Source organism: Podarcis pityusensis (assembly GCF_964106645.2).
Source record: "Podarcis pityusensis genome assembly, chromosome: 2".
Lineage (NCBI taxonomy): Eukaryota > Metazoa > Chordata > Lepidosauria > Squamata > Lacertidae > Podarcis > Podarcis pityusensis.
The window spans coordinates 22,485,883-22,509,691 of NC_138029.1; the positions used below are offsets into that span (position 1 = coordinate 22,485,883).

The 23,809-nt window shown below is 46.5% G+C and overlaps 2 protein-coding genes across 11 annotated transcripts in view; one reads left to right on the top strand and one right to left on the bottom strand.

The window, feature by feature from the left end:
- The window catches only part of IKZF4 (IKAROS family zinc finger 4), an 86,978-nt gene that overhangs the window by 59,744 nt on the left and 3,425 nt on the right, over positions 1-23,809 (top strand). For 4 of the 9 annotated variants that reach the window (XM_080994657.1, XM_080994653.1, XM_080994659.1 and 1 more), the window contains exon 8: positions 1,651-8,076. In XM_080994657.1, the coding sequence (XP_080850783.1) occupies positions 1,651-2,399 (749 nt within the window). In that variant the 3' untranslated portion in view covers positions 2,400-8,076. The other 5 variants (XM_080994654.1, XM_080994655.1, XR_013982678.1 and 2 more) reach the window with 4 other exon arrangements.
- On the bottom strand, positions 10,666-22,696 carry LOC308470918 (uncharacterized protein). 2 transcript variants are annotated; one of them, XM_080994617.1, is made up of 4 exons: positions 22,581-22,696; positions 17,897-18,907; positions 15,713-15,839; positions 10,666-13,987 (listed from the first exon to the last, which is right to left on the bottom strand). In XM_080994617.1, the coding sequence occupies exons 2-4, from the start codon at positions 18,599-18,601 to the stop codon at positions 12,984-12,986; spliced, it is 1,836 nt and encodes a 611-aa protein (XP_080850743.1). In that variant the 5' UTR covers positions 18,602-18,907; positions 22,581-22,696; the 3' UTR covers positions 10,666-12,983. The 2 variants fall into 2 exon arrangements, with proteins under 2 accessions (XP_080850743.1, XP_080850742.1); XM_080994616.1 differs by having other exon boundaries at positions 22,080-22,696.

Here is a 23,809-nt window from a genome sequence, read left to right on the forward strand (position 1 = left end):
ACAGTTGTGTTATTTATTGTCTTGGGTGTTTCCCTGTGGGCCATCAGATCTTGCATTTGCAGCCCCACCAGCTTTTATCATCCCTCTCCATGTTGCATTGCAAAAACAAAAAAGTGGTTAGGCAGTGCATCTCTCAGCAAGCAGCAAGATGGCAGCTACCACTAGACTGGGACTTGACAGCCATTTATGCTCTCTGGAATAGCTGCCGTTAGTGGGATTTGGCTTCAAGTGTGGTCTAAAGTGTGGCTTCAAGTCTGAACCAAACTACAAGGTGGTAGACACACTAGATTAATTTGGCTGTTGTGGGAGTTGTTTTCTTCTGTTTTCATGGTATAATTTAATTGTATTCATGTTATTGAATGTGTTGTAAGTTAGAGACCTTCAGGTAACACGTGACTGACAAGTCTAATAGTTGTAGTAGTAGTAATAAACAACTAATAGGTGCAAAATGGAGTCACAAATTCAAGAAGCAAGTTCAAATTGAGCCTTCCCCCTGCTTCTTACATAAAGTATTTATTGCCTCCAGTCAAGTGCAGACTCAGAGCTATGTGCTGCGGAGAAGAGGAAAGCCTCATGCACCCACTTCCTTGCCCAGCTGTTGCACAACAGCCCTGCAGTGCTGCCAGCTGAGTCTTTTAATCTGGTAGTTGCTTCCAGGACCCTCTTGCAGACCAGATGGGAGGGAAACAGGAAAGCACCAAAGCCCATTCCTTTTTAAACAGGCTCTGAGCCAGCGCATCCTACACTCTTCCATTCAGCCAGCACACAACTTGCTGAGGAAAGCAAGCCTTGCTTTCGGCTGCTCTATCCAACCTTGGAGATCAAAGAAAGGTTGTTCATTTCCCTGGCAGACCCCCCTCAACTTCCTTATGACCGGGAACCCTGAGACCAACACACCTTGTATTTTCCAGACCACTCCCTTGTAACTTACATAGAACGTAAAGGCAGCCCACGTTGCCTGAGTCTCTCCCAGAGCTCGGAGGGACATGCTAGTCTCTTACAACTCTGACCCTAAACTTCCGGCAATGTAAATTCCAGTTGTCTAGACACGTGGGAGTTCTAGAATCCTGTGGTTGGCAATTGCACACACGGTTAAATTGTGAAACCTTATTAGAAAGAAAAGGTAGGGAAATTGACAGAAGGTAAGATCAGAATACAAAATAAGCCAGAGAGCACTGTGGGCCTGAAACTGGACTAATCCCAGCCCCAGCCCCTACGATATAATATTTCTAGTCTGTTTATGAGTAGACAGCAAGGATGGTTAGCTTTCTGGTGGTATAGAAGACCCAGTCTGGACCCCCCCTCCCAACTGCAGGAGCTGCTCAGCTTTTTAAAGGTTCTCTCCCCTCTGGTTCTTTTGAAGGAGGGATCTCTGGCTCTTTCTGACCAATGAGAGCCAGTTGCTCAGGTTGGTCATGTCTCTCAGGTTCTCCTTTTGCATTTGAAAGGGACAAGAGGGGGCTACGTACAAGAATTGGCAGGGGTAAGCGATTAACGCCCTGCATGTGCGGCAATAGCTGCATCCAGAGATTTCTTTGCAAGGTTTTTTGTCCATGTGCTGTGCTCTTATTTGACTTCCATCCCTAACAGGCTCGTCGTATTGACTGTAGAGGGAACTTGTCTTTTGATACCTCTCATCCTTTGCCTTAGGAGAGAAGCAGATGCGGTTTGGCCTCTCCGACATGGCATTTGACGTCAGCTCTGGCTTCGAGAAGGACGTGGAGATGGTGGCAGCCCACCATCCCATGGACACGAGCTTTGGTGGATCCCTGTCCTTCATGGGAGCAGAACACTTGCGCCCTCTCAGAATCCCGCCGACCAACTGCATCTCCGAGATCACCCCCGTCATCAGTTCCGTCTACACGCAGATTCAGCCCCTCCCGGGCAGGCTGGAAATAGCAGGAAGCCGGGAAGCTGCGGAAGGCCACGAGGACCTTCCCGACGGGACGCAGATTGTGTACCGGGCATCTCGGGAGCCCAGCATGGTGTCACCTAGCAACGGCTGCCAGGATTCCACAGACACTGAGAGCATCCACGAGGAGAGGGGCTCACAGCAGCCGCTGCTGTCCGTCATTGGGAACTGCACCAGCAGCCGGCAGAGTCCGGCCTACGCCAAAGAGGACCCGAAAGTACAAGAGGGCATCATTCCCACCACCACTCGGTCAACTCCCAGCTCAGCCAAAGAAGCCCTGCGTGTGGTGAATGATGAAGGGGAACAGATAAAAGCCTTCAAATGCGAGCACTGCCGAATCTTGTTCCTGGACCACGTCATGTTCACTATCCACATGGGCTGCCACGGCTTCAGAGACCCTTTCGAATGCAACATCTGCGGCTATCACAGCCAAGACCGGTACGAGTTCTCCTCCCACATAGTGAGAGGGGAGCATAAAGTCGGCTAGTCCTAAACTCTCTCCCCACCTTCCCAAATCTCCCTCCCCATCTCTCGTGCCCCATCCTCGTCGGGTATGGAGCCGTTCATTTCTTTTGTACTCCGTTGCACTGACTTTGGCTAAAAAAGAGAAATGTTCTAAAAAAATAAAATAAAAACCCTAACTTAAAAAAAAAAAATCCAACAAACTTGAGATGGGGAGGAGTTCATAACATTTGCCTTTTCTACGCTGTGTTATTTAAATACTGTTTATTGATTTTAAAGTTCTCTTGTGCTTTTGATTCTCTTCCACTCATAGTTATTTATTAATTTCATTTCGCTATTTTGTTGTCATGTAAGCCTTTTCTTTATGCCATTTTGCCAGGGGCTTCCTCCATTTTGAGGGACACGACACACACCTCTGGTACACATCAGCAAGATATTAGTGTCTTTCATGTCTGTCCCTCCTTCCTCCTCCATTCAAAGTTTCTTTGGGCTTCTTTTGGTGAATTTCAGTTCAGGTATCTCTTGTCAAGCCACCATGTTAGACATTAAGAACCTCAGATCAGGTGCTAATATACTCTTGTAGAACTTCGCCCTTTCAAAGGGACTAGGAAAGCCACGATTTGAGTTACACTTAGATGGTGATGTCAGGAAGAACCGCGTGTTCCCTCTTTTTTGGGTGTCTGTGAAACACAGCATAGAAAGGTATCCGACTAGGAAACTCTGTGGTCCCGTGAACTCTATACCTCTATGCTTTTGCTTTATGACAGCTTTGTGTTGAAACGTGCTGTCTCTTCTTTTGGGGCACAGAAAAGGAGGCGAATTCTGCATCTGGTGAAAATGAAGGAGCTGCGGCACCAACTAGTCTGAAGGAAGGTGGCAAGCGTTTGTGTACAAAGTTTGCCAGGGTGCTGCTTTTGCAAGCTCAATTGAAGATCAGCATTAGGAAAGCAAATCCTTTTTTTCCCCCGGGATGCAAGGAAGGAACCTTAGCATTGCCTGGTTAAAGGGCATGTTCTGCATCCCAGCTGTTAGGAATCTGGGATGCCCTCCTTCAAAAGGATTTGCTTGATGTCCGTGTTGTTCAGCGTGACCTTCTCTCCAGGAGGGTTGCTTGAGCTAACGTCCTCTGAGCTTCCTTCGGTTCTTAAAGAGTCAATTTTTTTTAGTGGAAGTTTTAGAAGGTGTGAGCCTCAACCCTTAGGTGAGTGTATGTCACCAACTTCTCTCTCCAAAAGCATGCAACTTCCGTAGGGTGAATAAATAAACATGACCCTGTTGGATGTGATTCCTAGGAGACGTAATCAAGGGACTTTCAGTGGAAGGCAGGAAACAAGATAGCAAAAGCCTCTGTGGCTTTTAGTAACCTCCCTTGCAACTACTAGAGTCGGGTGCTGAAGCCTTGTCACTTCTTGCTGTTGTTCTGGTGCCTGACTTCTGTCTCTCTCCAGTCAGTTGCCCAGGAATTAGTTATCACAAAGTAGCTTGGGGCTTGACTCCTTTCCCAGCAGGAAGGGCAGCCTTGTTTTTGCACAGATCAGTCAAAAACCTTAGTGATCCGTGTTTGGAAAGCATATGGGGTTTTTTTGGACTCTATTAGCAAACTCTTGACAGCAGCAGCCGTGAAGGTGGAATTTCCTTGTCTTGTACAGCTATGTAAAAGCATACAGTGGCATGGACAAAATTGTGTCGAGTAACTTCTGGTAACCTGTCTGCCCAATATCTACACAGTAGCCAGAGTCTCCCATTTTCTCACAGGTACGTGATCAGTGGTGCCAAAGAGGGCCATTGGTGTTCTGCAACGCAGATCCCGCCAAAAAAACCTTGCTTTGTGTACTTTAGTGTCTTAAAGCCTTGATCACCACGAAGGGCTGAAACCTCTATTCTGTAGTTTGGTTGAAGATGCGTTTCTGTTAGTGGACTGTAGGCAGGATTTGTTACTCAGAGTCAGGCTTATGCAGTCATTCCTACCAGCCCAAGCAGAAATTCTGTTTATCCTTGCTTTTAAGAGTGTAATCGCCAAATGTAAAGGCTTGGGCGTTGAGGCAGCATAACTGGGGAAGTTTGCCTTTCTGCAAGGTGTTGTACTTCGTCTCAGCACCTTGACCTGCTAGAAGCACCTTGCCTGAGAGAAAGAGATGGGAGGTAAGGGTAAAATTGTATCTCTAGTCTTAGGACACAGCAAGGGGAGAAGGCTTGTGGTTTTAGATAAATGCCCATGATGCATAAAAAATAACTTGCTCAACAGCAGCTCAGCAAACTGCTTCCTTGTGGGATAAACCAAAGGCTGTTCTTTTTCTACTTATAGAAACACCTCAAGTTGCAACGTTTTGTTCGGTTTTGCCCTTTTGTTATTAGACTTCTTTTTTGAGATGTGAAATGCTAAATTTTCCGAGCTGTCGCCACCCCTTGCAAGGCCGGACAGATTTGCTTAACTGGAAAGGCCTTGACAAATGAGATATTCCGGGGGATTCCTCTAGAAGATGGGAAGGTGAGAACCTTCCTTCAAATAGTTGCACTCCACTGTTCTGCCACACTTTCTAAAGCTCTTAACTTTTCTGGTACAAAGTCACTTTCCCCTTCTGCCTTGTCACTTGGGTTCAGCATACGAATTGTATCTTACAGGTTCAGAAGGCATTTTGAGCTGGTTCCGGCAGATGTGTATTTTGTGGCTTCAAGCAGAGGGAATAGAATATTAAAATTCTTGTCATTAAGATTACTATTGTGCAATACGAATGGAACCTGCTGGGAGACTTTGCCAAATTGCTAAAGGGACTTGAGAGTCCACTTCCTGTCTTTTCAATGAGGATTGTACTTTCCCCTCCCTCCCTGTTATTCCTTAGGCCCCTTGGATAAAGGATTTTGATTTTTTTAAAGCACTCATATCTCCTATTGGTGTACAGTATTCAGCACTTTTTGTGATTGTTAAACCGAAGAATCAGTTCAGAAGGCATAGTTCCCCCCTCAATAATTCCCAAGACTTGGATGCTCATTAAATTATATTATTTGAATGAAACTGCCCAGTGGTGATTCTGGGGATGACACTTCTGTACTGGGAATTGTTACGGGGTTTCTCATGTGACTGGAAGACATCTTATGATCCAGCCATTATACATTGTATTTTTGAATGTTTTGACTTCATACTGCTTTAAAAGTTAGGATTTGTCCACTACAAATCTTGCAAACATGAAGGTTTGAGTCAGATTAACACAAGCAGTTTGATAAGATAATTGTGTTGAATGAATGAACTCAAGGTGTTCCATTTGTGCCCCTGGAAATCTGTGAGAGCATATCTTAAAGCTGCTTCTTAGCTATTTTTTAAAACACACATTTGGGTTCTCAGGAAAGGCTTATCTAAAGACTTGTGAAAGCAGGATGTTGGAAATCTAATGCACATTTATTACATTTAATAAAAAACCTCAAAGCTGATTTCCAACTTTTAAAGACATTTACCTGTCATTGAATGACTGTTTTGGCCCTTTATGTGTATATGAGCAAGTAAAAAAAAAGCTTCTTCCAGAATGCGTTTTCAACATTTTTTCCCATGAACCGCCTAACACGCCAGTATTTTAGATGATTCTTGCATCTTGCTTATAGGATTCATCCTGTGAAAGCTAACTAGCTTTTCACATAAATGCGTTCAGAGAAAGATCTAAAACATTTGTCGCGTGAACCACAAATGTTATAGAATTAAATCTCTGAGTTGAGATGTTTGCACATCTTCTGATCCAGGCAGACCTGTGTGTATAGCAGTAATGAGAGAAGCAAACTCCTAAACTCAATGTGTGCATGTTTTTGTTCCTCCCTCTCCACCCCAGTATGAATCTAGGCCTAGAATGGTGTTTGCAGGAATCATTTCCATTTATAGGAAGATTCTCTCTTGTAGGATCTGACAAAGAGCACTTTCCTCTAGGTACATGAGGCTGTCTGGACCTCTGGTTGTGGCACAGAGGTGTGTTTTGCAACACTATATTTAATTGGCAAGCACTATTTGGTCCATCGATCGAGGTGAAACAAAAGTTGGTATTTACGAAGTCCTCCAACTATTGAAAGAGATCACTTATTCCCCAGACATAGGCAAAATCTTAAGCGTGGTGTTTGTTTGTTTGATTATGTGACCAGTCTTTTAAGCAGAAGTGGAAATAAAGCAGAGAGCAAAATTTGTATCTGCTTTTCCCCCACTTAGTAGATCAGCTGCATAGTTCATGCTAGGCACTTAAATAAATCTCAATCTGTAAAATAGAGCTTGGGGGAGACACACCCCAAAGCAGCTGTTACACAACTGGGGGCCTTTCCACATGTTTTTGGGGGCTACAACTCCCCATCAGCCACAGCCATCTTGGTTTGGGCTGAAGGCGAGTTACAGTACAAAGCATCTGAAACACCACCTTAGGGAAAGTTGCTAAGAATATGGAGTTTGTTTCCCTAAAATAATCTATTCTTCCAGTTCTAGAAGTGATCCTCAATGCTCTCATCTTTTCCATGTGAGATTAGAGTTCTTTCCAGCTCCCCTAGACCAAATTCTGGGAAGATGCATCTTTCTTTTTTTTCCAATGCAGAGACTAATATTGCTGTGAAAACTGTAAAACATAATCCGACTAGCTATGCTTGTCATCTTGATACATTTGTCAAGAAGTGGGGGCATGTATTGACTTCTTGACGTATAACATTGGGAAGGAAATACGTTAGTGCAGTCTTTCTCGTTACATATTTTTACAGGTTGTTGTTTTTTCCAGATACAAGTGTGATTCTTTGACAAGAACAACAACAAAAAATTAATAGGAAAATCGGCTTTCATAGTTGGGTACCGACTTCTTGAAAGCCAAAGATGGCCCTTGGGTGCTTGGCATCAATTAATGCCACACTGGTAAATTGAAGCACCTAAAGGGTCATTTGTTACTGTTGATTTCTATTTGTAAAAAGTAAAGATATCCCTTTGTGCCTCCATACAAAGCCCACGTTCAGACTTTTTCTTCCTGTTTTTAGTGGGAATAGAACCGCTCTCTGCAGGAACTCTTTGGTTTTCTTTTGGTTGTTTTTTTTAAAAAAATCAGAAATATTGGGTAGTTCTTGAGCTAAATGAAGACCTCCAGCTCATCACTGTTGAACTATATTTACTGCACTGTGGAATGGTACGAATCTCTCTTAAACCTGCTTCTGTGATGAATCAGGGAGCAAGAATCCTGTTTCAGACTTCACAACTTACCTCCTGCTTCTCCCCTTTTGTGAAAATGGAAACAGGTTTTGTTTTTAGAGAAACAAAGCTCTAAAATTTCTAAGAAAACCAGTGTTCTGTTTTATTTTTGCTTTCACCTGTATGAAGAGCCTAAAAAACAAATCTTGGAAATTTTGTAAAACTCCAGGTCTCTAACTTGTGTAAATATTATATATTTTTTAACCAGATGTATGAAGAACAAAAAGATGTGCAATATCCCCAACCCGCTACAATATTCTTCTCTTCTTTCTAACAAGCTTTCATTTGTATATTGTTATTGGATTTGCTGGTGTCGCACTCTTTTCCCCCTTTTTTTTTTTTTGGTGGGGTTAAACTCACTTTTAAATAAAAGAAAAACCTCTTACTGCAAAAGCTTTTTTGTATCTGTAATATATTGTAAGTACATATTTGTGTAATGGAGATTATACTACTGTTAAGTTTTGTACTGTACTGGCTGAAGGTCTGTTATAAATAAACATGAGTAATTTAACAGCCTGGTCTCTCGTTTTCCTAACTGGATTATTGCCAGTTTTGTGCTGGTTCCCCATTCTTAGATCAGCACCCTGTTACAAAGCCATGCTGATTGATTCATTCACACATGCACACCCCCCCCCTTCATGTCATCAGAAACGAGCGGATGTGCTCATGAAGATACATGTATGCATTTCTGCTACCTGCAAAGACGGCCTAGGACCCTCGTACCTACGGGATCGCCTCTCCCGGTATGCCCCACGGAGGACCTTAAGGTCCATAAATAGCAACACCCTAGAGGTCCTGGGCCCTAAGGAAGTTAGATTATCCTCAACCAGAGCCAGGGCCTTCTCAACACTGGCTCCGGCCTGGTGGAACGCTCTGCCTCATGAGACCAGGGCCCTGCAGGATCTGATTTCTTTCCGCAGGGCCTGTAAGACAGAGTTGTTCCACCTGGCCTTTGGCTTGGGAGTCAATTTGATCCCCTCTTTCTTTTTTCCTTTCTCCTCCTGTGATGAGGCTGCGTTTTAATGTTGTATTTTAATCTTGTTTTTAAGTTGTATTCATTCAACTTGTTTTTATTATTGGTTCTTAGCCGCCCTGAGCCCGGCCTTGGCTGGGGAGGGCGGGGTATAAATAAAATTTATTATTATTATTATTATTATTATTATTATTATTAGCACTGTAGTTTCCTTTATGGAGGAACTCTGCTTCAAAGAGAGACATTTTCATAAGTTTTAGGACAGGGGTTGGCAAGGTTTACCTCGCCTGGGCCAGTTCACTCCAGTGGAGATCCCTCCGTGGGCTGGATCGCACGCATGCCCGTGATTTTCAGTGTCTGCGCAGACACCATTTCCAGCACCACAGAAGCAAGTCCCCACACCACGCTGCATGGGGACTCGCCGAGCGGGCGGCTTGGTTTGGGGGCGGCTCATGGGCCTGTTAAACAACCCCCGTTGGCCACTTGTGGCCCATGGGCCTTAGGTTGCCAACCCCTGTTTTAGGACCTAAAGCATATATGCCGGTCCAAGTTGCCAGTCTATGGTTGGACAGAAACAAGGATAGTGAATACCTATATTTATAGGCTCTTCCATAGGATCCTTCTGCTTGTCCCATTACATAGAGCGAGAGCCAGCACTGAAAACTGAGCTGCTAATCTTCATGTTTGTTAACTTTTTTTATGCTGTCGCTGTTATTATATCTGTCACCTGATTTCAGAAAGGTGAATTCAAAGTGACCTTGAGATGCAATGTCATGCTCTCCGCAAACACGACTGTGGCTGCATCTACACAGCTATAAATACAAATTCTCGGGGGAGGGGGGGACGTTTTAAAGCTCACGATGGTAAATTTCATAGAGTTCCAATTTCAGCTCTACAGCGTCAACTTGTATTATAATGCATTTATAATTCGTTTTTACTAATGTAGCTGAGTCCTGTAAGTATTTGCACAGGACTGAGTACAGAAATATTATTATTATTAAATTTTATTTATACCCCACCCATCTGGCTGGGTTTCCAACTCAGGTGTCTGATACAGTAGCAGTTCAGGCAGCGGCTGAAAACCCAAGTGCTGGGTGTGACTGACAGCCAAACTGGTACTACTCTAACCGTGGTCAGAAAAATGCATGAGGCATTAAGGGTCACAGGGGTGTGGGATACTGAAATAGAGCCCATCTTAGAATTCACACATCTTAGACCACTTCAAAGGAAGTAGGGTGCAAGTCCATTTCTACCCCCAACTTAGGAGTCTTGACAGAGGGAGCCTTCTTCCCAACTCCCTATGGTAGTTGTATATTGTAGCTTCCCAATGACTTTCTAGCCTAGGTGGCATTTTCCTTAAGTGAAGAAAGAAAAGCTGTGTTGCTGTTTTTCTGGAAGGGAAAACAGACTTGAAAAAGAACTAATGCTCAAAACATCCAAATACCCTCCAACGGAGAAGTTATGTGCAATTCGGAGCTTATCCTAATATACCAAATTCTTTAAATTAAGTATCCTTTTAAAATTGGGCAAAAAGCCTTTCAAGCTATCCTTTCTGTGAATCCTCCATCCTATAGTTGGGGGACGCTTCCATGGCTGCCCACCCTCTTGTGAGCCTGTTTTTGAACGCCCAAGACAAGGCAAACAATCAAGTTCTCAGAATTAAGCAAACTTACGTTTTAATAGATGCGGCAAAAGAAGAATCTCTCTCTCTCTCTGCTTCCCACCTTTTATATTTTATTCCTTCTCCCCATTCACGTTCAATTAGGTCAAGGCCACAGGTTCCCTATGTGATGCACTAGTGTTGAGGAAGAAAATCTCTGGAAGTAATCAATTACATCCCTAACACTGACTATGAAGAGCGCTACTACCTAATTAACGAAGAAAGAAGCTGTAAAAACATACTTGGCTGGAGTGGTGTTTTTTGTTTTTTTTAAAAATCCAAACACTTCAAACTACCGTATTTATATGTCGCTGCCTTGAAACCACATCAGCAAGATAATCTGTTTCTTTACCTCAGGACACTGAAAAAGGAACAGAGGTTCCCAAGATGCCTAATATGAGTGAGACACACGGTTTACAACTGCCACGCGTGAGTACAAACTCAAATGTTTCAAAAATGGGTCAGAGTAATTTTTAGGATTCTATTTATTAAAATCATCCGCATTTGAAAGTATTTCTATATATCAGAAGTTCCATAAAAGTAGGGCTGTGGGAACTGTACTGGGGAAACCCAAGTCCCATGCCAAGAAAACATACTCTGTGGTGTCTATAAATCGGCATACATTTTCACCATTCTGCTTGTTCAACCATGGGGAGAGTAGGTTTCAATCCTAAACCCACTTACCTAGGAGTAAGTCCAATTGAATTCAGTAGGATTTATTCCTGAGTAGACACGGTTCGGATTGTTCTCTTAAGGCACCAGTTATTTGTCTCCTGGTGACTACGCATTTGGCTCAGAGCTCTCCCTCCTATCTGCATAATTTTCAAGCTTATTTTCTCAGCTATGAAAGTCAAAAACCTTTCAGATTAAAAGGTGAGGTCCACCACATGTTTATTCCCAAACCTCTGCAGAATCATAAAGTACACACAGTCCCTGTCTAAAGTTCTTTTAACATACGTATTTTTGCCGGTTCTTTTCCGAGGTTTTGGGTGAATTCATTCTAAAAATACCTTGCAGCTTTGGAACAACAAACAGTTACTCTAACCTAATCTCTAGCCTGCTGTCAGGAGAAACCCAAATAGTTCCATTCAAATGGTGATGCTAACAAGAATAGTTTTAAGAGGCCAACCACTTGAATATAGCAGGTTGCTAACTTTTTCTCTTGGCAGGGCTCTGAGGCCTTCAACAGAGGCAATTTCTCAGGACACACTTTTCCCATCACTGAATCTCCCTATTTAAAGTCTCAGGATGAATGAACAGAAGCCAAGCAAATCCTATTGCTGTTTGCTCCAGGATCTCAGTGTTCACAAGCCAAGTTTAGTTACTGCAGGCCCTGCCCCTCTCCTCCAGTGTACAGCCCCATGCATTCCTTCTCCTTCTATAACACTGAGATGGGGAGGTATATATTAATCTGTTGTCTACTTCAGATTTGCAGATCTGCTAATGAGCTGGGTAGCAGAGGGCAATGAGTATATTTTATTTGTATTTATTTAGAGCATTGTGCACCGCTCTTCAGCCACAGAGGCTCCCAAAGTGGCTTACATTAAAACGAGAGATTTTGGCAATTGATCTGGGACTGCCTGCTTGCCGCAGGGCATTAAAAAAAAAAAAGGTCTAATCTGTAGCCAACAGAGCTCAGAGCCCATAAATCGGTGGCAGAGCCCATGACTTGCGTGGAATAAAGTCCTGGGTTCAATCCCTACCACCTGCGATTTCAGGTAGCAAGCTTGAGAATGACTCCTGTCTGAGAGCTTGAGGAGCTGCAGCCAGCCAGATTGGGCATTACCAATGTCCAGAGTTGGGGTTTTTTAAGCCACTTCTTATATCATTAACTGAGCAGGACCAGCTCATATTGTCTGGGTGTGATCAGGGGGAGGGGTGTGTGGCAAGAGCAGGAATGAAAAGCAGGTTACTGTCAGCAGTCCTGTCTTGTTTGACAGCCCGCTGGGTTTTGCACAAATGCCTAGGGATGTGGAGAAGATGGAGCCACCATTGCTCCAATTCAAGGAAGCTTACCTGCCCGTGCCATTATTATTGCTGCGCACCTCACACATACAATTCCCACCCCCCACAACCATTGGTCTTGTGGTGTCCTGACCATAGCTGTCAACGTTTCCCATTTTTTAAGGGAAATTCCCTTATTTCGAATAGGATTCCTTGCAAGAAAAGGGAAAAGTTGACAGCTATGGTCCTGACTCCTTTCCCCAGCCCCTGGCTTCATTTTTTCCCCTGGCAGCTGCATTCACTTCCAGCCCAGCCCAGCAACAATGTGTGGCGTTGAAGATGCCATTGTCCCTTTGGAGACGTACAAAGTAGACCACTGCATCCAGCTTCTCCCTCAAGGTAGCAGAGAGGAAATCCTATTTCCCTGTCGTCCCTTTCGCATCTAGCTAAAACACAGACAGGCCAGCTGCTATAGAGAGGTGTATTTGACTGCTGTACACAGAGCGTTCCACCTCGCCTCCGCTTCTTCCAAAGGTCACCGTGACAGCAGGCCAGTCAGCCATGTGAAGCGTCGGAATACATGTATTCCTTGCGTCCTTTCTCCCCATCCACAAAATGCACACACTCCACCTTGGTTCCCAACATCTGTTCACAGGCCAAGCGGCAGATGGCAATGGATAGCTGCTCTTGGAGCCGGTTTTAGCCAGCACCAAAAGAAGGGGAACTATTTAACTTAAAAAAAGAAAAGAAAAGAAATAAAAGCACAGTGAAAACCCTTCTGGGTAGCCTACGAGATCGTTCCTCCCTCTGGTGCAGCGGCGTAAGAGAGTGATGGTGAGCATCAGGAGCTGGGAGAGGGAATCAAACTGGATTCTGCCAGGCTCTCCAGTTCTTCTCTCTCTTGCTTGATCTCGCAGAGTTTGAACTCGCCGCCGGGCTGAGACTCCACCGACTCGCCTCCTCTCGGGTTCTCTTTCGAATGGCACTTCTGGTGTTTCACCAGCACCCCCCTCTGCCTGAACCTCCGCCCGCACTCCATGCAGCGGTAGGGCTTCTCCCCCGTGTGGATCCTCTGGTGCGTGATCAGGTCCGAGAGCCTGGTGAAGCGCCTCTCGCACTCGTCGCACGGGTAGGGCTTCTCTCCCGTGTGGATCTTTTGGTGCCTGGTGAGGTCGGAAGGGTAGGCGAACCTCCGGCCGCACACTTTGCAGGAGAAGGGCTTCTCCCCCGAGTGCGTCCGCTGGTGGGAGACGAGGTTTGAGTGCTGGATGAACCTCTTCCCGCACACGCTGCAGGCGTGGGGCTTCTCCCCCGTGTGGATCCTCCGGTGGGTGGTGAGGGAGGAAGAGGAGACGAAGCGTTTCCCGCAGTCGGCGCAGGCGTAGGGCTTCTGCCCCATGTGGTTCCGCTCGTGGATCTTCAGAGCCGACTGGTGGCTGAAGCATTTCTGGCAGTAGGAGCAGCGGTAGGGCTGCTCTCCCGAATGGCTTCTCTGGTGACTGACAAGGTACGCTCGCTGGCTGAAGGTGTCCCCGCACTCGGAGCAGATGTGGGGCTTCTCTCCCGAGTGGATTTTCTGGTGTCTCGTAAGGTGTGAGAGCTGGCTGAAGCTCTTCCCGCACTCGACGCACAGGTAGGGCTTTTCTCCTGTGTGGACGTTCAGGTGCTTGGCCAGGTCCGAGGGGCGGGTGAAGCTCTTGCCACATTCGATGCAGAGGTGGGATTTCTCTTTCCTTTGGGCTCCCTCTGGGGCTGCGGGCGCTGCCGCCTCTTCCTCTACGTCTTCCCTCCTCGATCCCTGGTGTTCAAATTGCTCCTCGGTTCTGCTGGCTGTGTTAGTGGTGCCTGGAGGGTGAGGAGGCAAATGACAATGTTGGGCCGTGGGCCATTGCAAAGGTGGGAGGAAGATGGGGCCAAAAAAAAACTAGGGCTGGATCTACACCGACCTTTTCAACGTTATTAGAACGATATTAGATGCAGTGGTGCCTCGGGTTAAGAACTTAATTTGTCCTGGAGGTCTGTTCTTAACCTGAAACTGTTCTTAACCTGAGGTACCACTTTAGCTAATGGGGCCTCCCGCTGCTGCCATGCAATTTCAGTTCTCATCCTGAAGCAAAGTTCTTAACCCGAGGTACTATTTCTGGGTTAGTGGAGTCTGTAACCTGAAGCATCTGTAACATGAAGTGTCTGAAACCCGAGGTACCACTGTATAGGGCTAGCCCAATGATTAGGGAAGGAGAAGTAGCAGCCTCTGAGGTATCTGTAACCTGAAGCATCTGTAACCTGAGGTACCACTGTATATCGTTCTAAAACGTCACAGGGCATACTTGTAAATTAAAAACATTCCTTTCCTTGTTTTCTCTGTAAAAATGCTGCTTCCCTACTGCTGGTTCCTGGTTGCTCTTCAGCACCCATTTTAATAGCACATTATGAATGTTAAAAGTAGAATGTAATGTGTCCTTCTAAGTTATGAAAACCATTCCTTAACTCTTCCGCCGAGACCACATAACACCGGTCCTGAAAGACCTACATTGGATCCCAATACATTTCCAAGCACAATTCGAAGTGTTGGTGCTGACCTTTAAAGCCCTAAATGGCCTCGGTCCTGTATACCTGAAGGAGTGTCTCCACCCCCATCGTTCTGCCCGGACACTGAAGTCCAGCGCCGAGGGCCTTCTGACGGTTCCCTCCCTGCGAGAAGTGAGGTTATAGGGAACCAGGCAGAGGGCCTTCTCGGTAGTGGCGCCCGCCCTCTGGAACGCCCTCCCACCAGATGTCAAAGAAAAAAACAACTACCAAACTACCAGACTTTTAGAAGACATCTGAAGGCAGCCCTGTTTAGGGAAGTTTTTAATATTTGATGAATTATTGTATTTTAATACAGTGGTACCTCGGGTTAAGAACTTAATTCATACTTGAGGTCTATTCTTAACCTGAAACTGTTCTTAACCTGAAGCACCACTTTAGCTAATGGGGCCTCCTGCTGCCGCTGCGGCGCCGCTGTGCGGTTTCTGTTCTTATCCTGAAGCAAAGTTCTTAACCCGAGGTAATATTTCTGGGTTAGCGGAGTCTGTAACCTGAAGATTATGTAACCTGAGGCGTATGTAACCCAAGGTACCAATGTATTTTGCTGGAAGCCATCCAGAGTGGCTGGGGAAACCCATCCAGATGGGTAGGGTATAAATAATAAATAATTATTATTATTATTATTATTATTATTATTATTATTATTATTCCTTAACATTAAAAACCATGAGTGAAGATCCACCCTAGGAGTGGGATACATTTAACCAGCCCCACTTGCCCCTGTGCCATGGTGTCAACTAATCTCCTTCTCCCATGCACCCCCTCTTCAAATTGGCTTAGGGAGGGTCCAGAGAATCTGCAGAACAGCATATTGAGGGAGGGAGGAAAGGGGGCATCGTTCCGTCTGGAGAGCTGAAATGATTGTGCAGACAGAACAAGTGGAAGAGAGGAAAATGGAATTCCACTCTAGGCGAAGAAGCACATTTTCAGTGGGCACCAAGAGCATGTAAGACTCAACACCAATTGTAACAGAGGGAGTCTTACCCACGAGGCAGGTGCCGCCGTTATCTTGCTTCCTGACCTCCCTGCCAAGCTGCCTCTGCCTGGCATCCAGCGGAGCTCTCTGCGCTTCAGAAAAATCCACAGCCACCTCTCGGAACGGCTCATGCCCCTGAAACAGCATTGAAAGTCCTGCTCACAAAGAGGCTGGCAGCCCAGCAGTAGAAGGTGTTCTTTGCATATATGAAAACCTCGATTCCTAGCATACCCATTCAATGGACCTGGGACGGCAGAGTTAAAAACAACCTGTGTGTGAGATCATGAAAAACGGGGTAGGAAACTTCCTGCCAGTCCAGATGGACAGGACTGGGTTAAATGCAGTAGGGCATCATGACAGCAGCCACAACCCCAGCCACATGACACCCCAGCAGTGGCATTTGGTTTCATGCAGAAAGAGAAAAAGAGAGAGGGGGAGACAGAGAAAGAAACAGTGGTTCTCAAAGGGTGTGGCAAGAGAGGCTGGCAAGTGTGGTGGAAAGATTCAAGGACAATCTAAGAAACATTTACACATTTCAGTGTAGTAAATAGTATAGTATCAAAATATTTTTTATGCCGAATATGCACAGATATCTTTTCAAAAGCACCTAGCGATACTGCAAGCTCACACCTCTCGTTGAGTTTGTTTACCTACTTAAGGTACATATGTAACATGGTAATTTATAATTATATTTTGGGAATGATCCACGTTCTTACATGGCTGCATTGTTTTATACTTCCTGGATGTCCCATGATCATCTTACAAAGATCATCATCTTCGTGTGCCTCCTCCTCGAGAGGTCCAGAGGGTGGCAACACGAGAACGGGCCTTCTCTGCAGTGGCCCCCCGTCTGTGGAACGCTCTCCCCAGAGAAGTTCGCCTGGCTCCTTCATTATACAGTGGTACCTCAGGTTAAGTACTTAATTCATTCCGGAGGTCTGTTCTTAACCTGAAGCACCACTTTAGCTAATGGGGCCTCCTGCTGCTGTTGCGCCGCCGCTGCACAATTTCTGTTTTCATACTGAAGCAAAGTTCTTAACCTGAAGCACTATTTCTGGGTTAGTGGAGTCTGTAACCTGAAGCGTATGTAACCTGAAGCGTATGTAACCTGAGGTACCACTGTATACCTTTAGGCGCCAGGCAAAAACATTCCTTTTTAACCAGGCCTTTGGTTGATCTGATTGACATCCTATACCCTTTTCAAATGTTATTGGGGGGGGGAGCTATTGAGTTGTTGTTTTTATATACAGTGGTACCTCGGGTTAAGAACTTAATTCGTTCTGTAGGTCTGTTCTTAACCTGAAACTGTTCTTAACCTGAAGCACCACTTTAGCTAATGGGGCCTCCCGCTGCTGCTGCCGCCGCTGTACTGCCGGAGCACAATTTCTGTTCTCATCTTGAAGCAAAGTTCTTAACCCAAGGTAATATTTCTGGGTTAGCGGAATCTGTAATCTGAAGCATCTGTAACCTGAAGTGTCTGTAACCCGAGGTACCACTGTATGTATTCTGTGATTTTATATCTTGATTTTATTCTGTGAACCGCCCCAAGACCCCCAGGTATAGGGTGGTATATAAATTCAATAAATAATAATAGTTGTGTTCTATGTTATATATTGACATAGAACACAACTATTATTATTTATTGAATAGTTGTGTTCTATGTTATATATTGGGACGCGGGTGGCACTGTGGGTTAAACCACAGAGCCTAGGGCTTGCCAATCAGAAGGTCAGCGGTTCGAATCCCTGCAACGGGGTGAGCTCCCATTGGTCAGTCCCTGCTCCTGCCAACCTAACAGTTCGAAAGCACATCAAAGTGCAAGTAGATAAATAGGTACCGCTCCAGCAGGAAGGTAAAGGGCATTTCCGTGCGCTGCTCTGGTTCGCCAGAAGCGGCTTAGTCATGCTGGCCACATGACCCGGAAGCTGTACGCCGGCTCCCTCGGTCAATAAAGCAAGATGAACGCCGCAACCCCAGAGTCGGCCACGACTGGACCTAATGGTCAGGGGTCCCTTTACCTTCACCTTTATGTTATATATTGAGCGCTGCTAGGAGATCCTGTTTTCCAATCTGTAAAAAATCTGGTGGTGGCACGAGCAAGTTTTTATTCTAAAAGTGTGGCCAGAGAAAAAAGTTTGAGAACCACTGGCCTGCACTTTTTACCCTGTTTTTGCCTTTGCTGCTTCCCTCACCTGTTCTTCCTGCTGCTCGCCTTCCTGCTGCCTCAGAATGAAGCCTTCCGCCAGGGCCACTGCTTGGGCGCAGGTCTCTGGGCTCCGATCCCGGACCTGACTTTGGATTTCCTGAGGCAGGATGGTCAGGAACTGCTCCAGGATCAGCAGCTCCACAATCTGCTCCTTCGTACGGCTCTCAGGCTCCAGCCAGCAGTGGCAGAGCTCCCTCAGCCGGCCGCAAACCTCCCGAGGCCCCTCAGCCTCCTGGTAGCAGAACTGCCGGAAGCGCTGGCGATGGATTTCCGTGCCGGTGGAGTTCCCTTGCAGGAAGGCGGCCTTCACCTTCCCGTAGTCCATCTTGTCTCTGGAGGCCAGGCTGCTCAGCGCCTGGTGGGCTTCCGCGCTGAAGGCCGGCATCAGCCGGGTCAGAGCATCTCCCCTGGGCCACTGGCAGGCGCCAAAGACCCTCTCGAAAGCAACCAGGTCGTCCCAGGAGGTCAGCTCTGGCAATGGCGGGTTCCCCCATCTTGCGTGAGGGGACTGCATGGTCTTCAGGAAATCCTGCCACTGGGTGTGCAAGTGCTGAGGTATGCCGCCCTCCTGGCGTGGCACTGCCCAGCAAGGTAGCTCCCGGATGGCTCCCGGACGGATGGCAAAGCTCTCTCTTCCTGCTCTGTCCAAGCTCTCTGCTGGCCTTGGGCCTGCCGGGTCCTGTTTCTCCATTTTCCCTACTGGCCTCGTCGTCTTGTCAAACCTTTCCTGAACCCGGAGACCCACAGCTGCCGCATCCCGCGACTATTCAGCCATTTTACCTTTCTGGAGACGGATTTATCCCCACCCTCTCAGCTGCCCGCCCCTTCAACTACTCTCACAATTGGAATCCTCTCCTACTCTTATTTATTTTTTCCTGTTTTCTGCACCATATACCCTTGTGAAGGTATAGGATACCCTCCTGACAGTGCTTGTGGGTTTGAACAGCAGGGTCGCGGACAAGGCCCGAGTTCTTGTTCAGATACTTGGAGCTTGTTCCTGAGAAAGAAAGAAAGAGAAAAATAATAATTAAAATTAATCTGGGGGTTCCCTCATTGCGAGAAGTGAGGTTGCAGAGAACCAGGCAGAGGGCCCTTTAAGATAGTGGAATGCCCTCCCAGCAGATGTCAAACAGATAAATAGCTATGTGGTTTTTAAAAAGACGTCGGAAGGCAGCCCTGTTCAGGAAAGGGTTTTTTGTGTGATGTTGTATTGTGTTTTTACTGTTTTTTTGTTGGGAGCTGCCCAGAATGGCTGGAGCAACCCAGTTAACGGGTGGCTGCTTCTTCTTCTTCTTCTTCTTCTTCTTCTTCTTCTTCTTCTTCTTATTGACAATTGTGGCTCACATATGTCCTCCAGGTTGCTTAGGACAGTGTACCTAGGGCTGTTTGTTTCTGTCCCTGCCCTAAAAGAATCCTGCAATATGAAGTTAGCCTGAGAAATAACAACCAGTGGTTTCTCTTGACAGACTGGCTGGCAGAAGGGGAGGATATTTTGAGCATAGCACAATCAAGGGCCTAAATCAGGCGCCGTCTAGGTGTTGTTGGACTGCAACTTCCATCATCCCTCGCCATGCCTAAAAGCCCTACTCTGTCGCAGCTCAGTGACACAGAGCATTTTGCTTGCAGAAGACCCCCAGATTCATTCGCCAGATAAAAGGATGATGGAGCAAGACCATGAGAACGACTTCCTTCTGCCTGAGGCCCTGGAGAGCTGCTGCCAGTCAGAGCAAGCAATACTGGGTTAGATGGACAAATAGGCAGCTTCCTGCATTCCCACAGGTATTATTTAATAATTCTTTCACAGGTTAAGCAGATTTCTGGCACTTAAAACACATTTCATAGCTGAAGTTGTGGTGTGTTCCAGGTTCATATGAGGCCTAGCTTGGGCGTGATGCTTCATACACAACCTACGTTTAAAGCATTCCCCCTCCTCAGAAAAGGACCCTGGGAACTGTAGTTTGTAGACCCTCCAAGTGTCCCCATTTTTCAGGGACCGTCCCGGATTTACAGAAGCCGTCCCAGTTTCTGATTTGATCCTGGAATGTCCTACTTTTCCTTAGGACGTTCCTATTTTCATTGGAAAAAATGTTGGAAGGTATGGTAGGACATCCTTATTTTCATCAGAGAAATGTTGGAGGGTACGAGCTTTACCCCTCACAGAGCGACAATTCCAGCATCCTTCAGTACCCAGGGTTTGGGGTGTTGTTGCTAATGTGCTTTAAATGGATGGTGTGTCTGCAGTCTGAGTCTCTGAAGGGGAAACTTGGGTAAAAAATTATATATAGTGGTACCTCAGGTTAAGTACAGTGGTACCTCGGGTTACATACGCTTCAGGTTACAGACTCCACTAACCCAGAAATATTACCTCAGGTTAAGAACTTTGCTTCAGGATGAGAACAGAACTCGTGCTCTGGCGGCGCGGCAGCAGGCCCCATTAGCTAAAGTGGTGCTTCAGGTTAAGAACAGTTTCAGGTTAAGAACGGACCTCCGGAACGAATTAAATACTTAACCCGGGTTAGCGGAGTCTGTAACCTGAAGCGTATGTAACCCGAGGTACCACTGTAGTAGCAGAAATCCTTTGATAAGACTTATGAGGGCAGGAGCAGTCCAACTCCTGAAGCCTCCCCCCCATTTTTTTATTTCTTTCAGAAGTTGGTTCATTGATGTTGGAAAATCAATTCTTAAGAGGCTTGATTGTGCTAACTAATTGTTATGAGGCAATCTGTTGGATTTATTTTTATATACAAAAAATACATGTTATTCTCTGGGAGCAACACATGGCATCAAGTGTCTGCCAAATTCATGCGCAGATGGACATCTTTGCTACCCAGTTTATTACAACTGCACACATGTGGTGAAATCATTCTTAATGTTTTCACTCAGCCTCCGAGTGTCACATTAGATATACCCAATTCCCTGGATGGTTGTGCTGGGACACAGTTTATCCCTCTCCCATCCATGGATCAAGGGGTGCTGCCTGAATTATTTCTGTCGCAGGGCGGCTGTTTTTAGTTCTTATGAGAGGCAGAGTAGCCCAGAGAGTAGGAATGGAGCAGAAGGGGGGGGGGAACAGAGGTGTTATTGTCTCAGGGAGCAAAAGCAGGCTCAGCATGCAGATTCCTTAATCGGCTCAGGAGTTAAATACGTTTCTGCAGAGCTCGCCCTCCCCACCACCATCAGGCAGCGGTGTCCACTGGGGCTCCCCCTCCCCAATTAAAAACAAAACCCACTCTCCACCTCAAGTCCTGCAAGCAGCTTGCCCTACAAGCGCGTGAGAATGGGGTGTGCACGGATCCTATTGCCCCTTCCTGGCCCACCCCAATGAAACTAGCAAAAGTCTGCTGGGACTCTCTTCCTTCAGTGAGTGGCTGGAAATGGGGAGTCCTAAAGAAAGGGGTGTTTCGTAAGCAAAGCGCGCGGGGGGGGGGGGGTCGGATCTGGTGTAAGAAACCCCATTTTGGGGGAATCCTGCCTTTCCCGTTGGAGGGAGTTTCCCCTGAATGCAACCATTCAGCAGAAAGAAGGTTCCTTCCGTTCCCTCCCACTCGGCGAACAAGCGAGCAAAACACACAACTCCGGATTGTCTCCTTCTGTGTCTCTCTCTCTCTCTTTTTTTAACGGAATTAAGTTAACCCCACCATGGCTCCCCTCCCCCCACACCCCTCCCGCCCCGCCTCCCCTCCCCACTTTTTTATTATTAGTAGTAGCAGCAGCAACAGCATTGCATTTAAGGCATGGCATCCATGAAGCCTGGCTGCTTGGGACTCGGCGCAGCCGGTTGGGGGCGGACGCCTCGACCCTGGACAAAGGGAGAGAGAGAGAGCGAGAAGCAGCTCCATGGAGCAGGCCCCACAGAAGCGCCCCCCCCCCCCCCAGTGCTTGCACAGACCACGACCGTCGTTTCCCAACTCCACAAAGAAGAGGCGAGACGAGTGTGTGTGCGTGCGCCCCCCCCCCCGCTCCTGCAAAGCTTTCCACGCAGATCTGCAGAGATCCGTGGAAAGGAATCAGCCCCCCTCCGGCTGCCTCCTTTGCCAGCCTTCCCCTCTCCCCCCCCCCACCCGGATTTTGCTCTTCGGCTCCGCCTGATTCACCCCCCCCCCCATTTTCTCCCTCCCTTGCAGCCGCATCGGCTCTTCTCCCTTTGCCCAGATGCCCCTGAAACTCACCGCTCCCCACAGCTCTTTTCCTCCGCGCGGATCCCTGAGGATCTCGAGCCCTGCAGACACAATCCCACCCCCCCCCCTTGCACACCCCTTAATAAAATTCAAATCCCGAGGTTTTTTAATCCAGGGCGGAGCAGGATGGCGCCTGGGCTATTGCATCTCCCCCCCCCCCCGCCGCCTCTCGGCTTCCTGGGCCTCTGCAGGGCTTAGCTCTCACTCAATAGGACTAAGCCGGCTTAAATCCAAGGGCTCCTGTTTAACTGGTTTGAGGATCGGGCTGCCAGTCAATTTAACTCTTGACGCGTCTCGGCCTTAGAGGGGTGTTTGCGTTATGAGGTGTTTGGATCAGTTGAGTTTTGACTTTTCTCTCTTGGCAAAGGCGAAGTTCCCTGGCACTGCAGAAAGCGAGATCCTGGGGCTTGCAAGGTTTAAAGTCGTTTGGTTCCAGTTGCGCCCTCCCAAAAAACAACAACACCCCCCCAATGGTCTCTTTTCTGGCGCTACCTTAACGGAAAGAGGCGCCGTGTTCCCTTCCTGCACTGCACAGCGTTTCAACAATAAATCACGCACCGCGCCGTGCCTGTTTCCACAACCATTCCAAAAGTAACAGAATCAGTTGAGATGACCAGTTGCTCTTCCGAGGTTGTTGAGCAACGGATTTTCAACGCAGTCGCATCCTCTGACATCTGTGGCCGAGCGTGCTGCTCTCGAGACCTGCTTTAAATTTCTCCACGTGGAAATGGGGATACAGTAGCTGGAATCGAGTGTGTTTTCAGCCTCCCCAGGACATTCTGTAAGTGGTCCGAAAGTGGCCACCAAGGGAGGCTTGCAATCTTAAAAGGGGTTTCAGTACTGTCACTTGTTTGTTGACTCAAAACCATAAATTTTAATCACACTGTAAGTCCTAACTAGCTTACCGACAGGCTGTGATGCTGCTCTGGAAATAATGTTTTAGGGAGTGATCAGACTTTATAGAGAGGACAAGGATGGCAAAGTAATCTTTGGTGTGTAGAGGATGGAAATCACACATTTTAGGGAAACATCAGCAGTGGCTTTCTGTTACTTTAAGAGGGGAATTCAGGGTCTGAATTTTGACCTGAAAACGTTCAAAGCTGCTTGGAATCCCCCCCCCCCTTGTATACCTTAGCTAATCTCTCTTCTTTTCTTATAATGCTACCCCTCAAGCTAGGATCAACTGAAAATGCCATCTTAATAATTCTGTGTTGATTTGCAAAATTATTATCACAGGAACAGTAAGCTGTTCCCACCTCCTCTGCTTGGCTGCTCCACAACTGTAGGATTTCCTTTCCTGAGAGATTCACCAAAGTTTGAACCAGTATATTTTAAGGACGAATTGTAAGACCTTAACTGGATTATCTTAAATATGGAGCACTAAAAACCAGGGATATAGTTTATTAAATGTGTAATTTTACTTTTGCTGGCCTTGTTCTATCGATATTCTAGAACTAGGTCTCAAACACATGCAGATGGTTTCATTTATCATCAGTGACAATGTAATCTTAAACATGTCTGCTTAGAAGTATGTGAGACTGATTCCAAGTGTTGCATTTTTACACACACATAACAAACACGTACCTGGGAGTTGGTCCCATTGAACTCAATGGTGCTTGATTATGAGTGGTCACGCATATAGGACTGAGTTGTTAACATTTTGATAATTTATGACTTGGAGCCAAACAAAGACATGAAATGAATCTATTGAAACTGTTGAA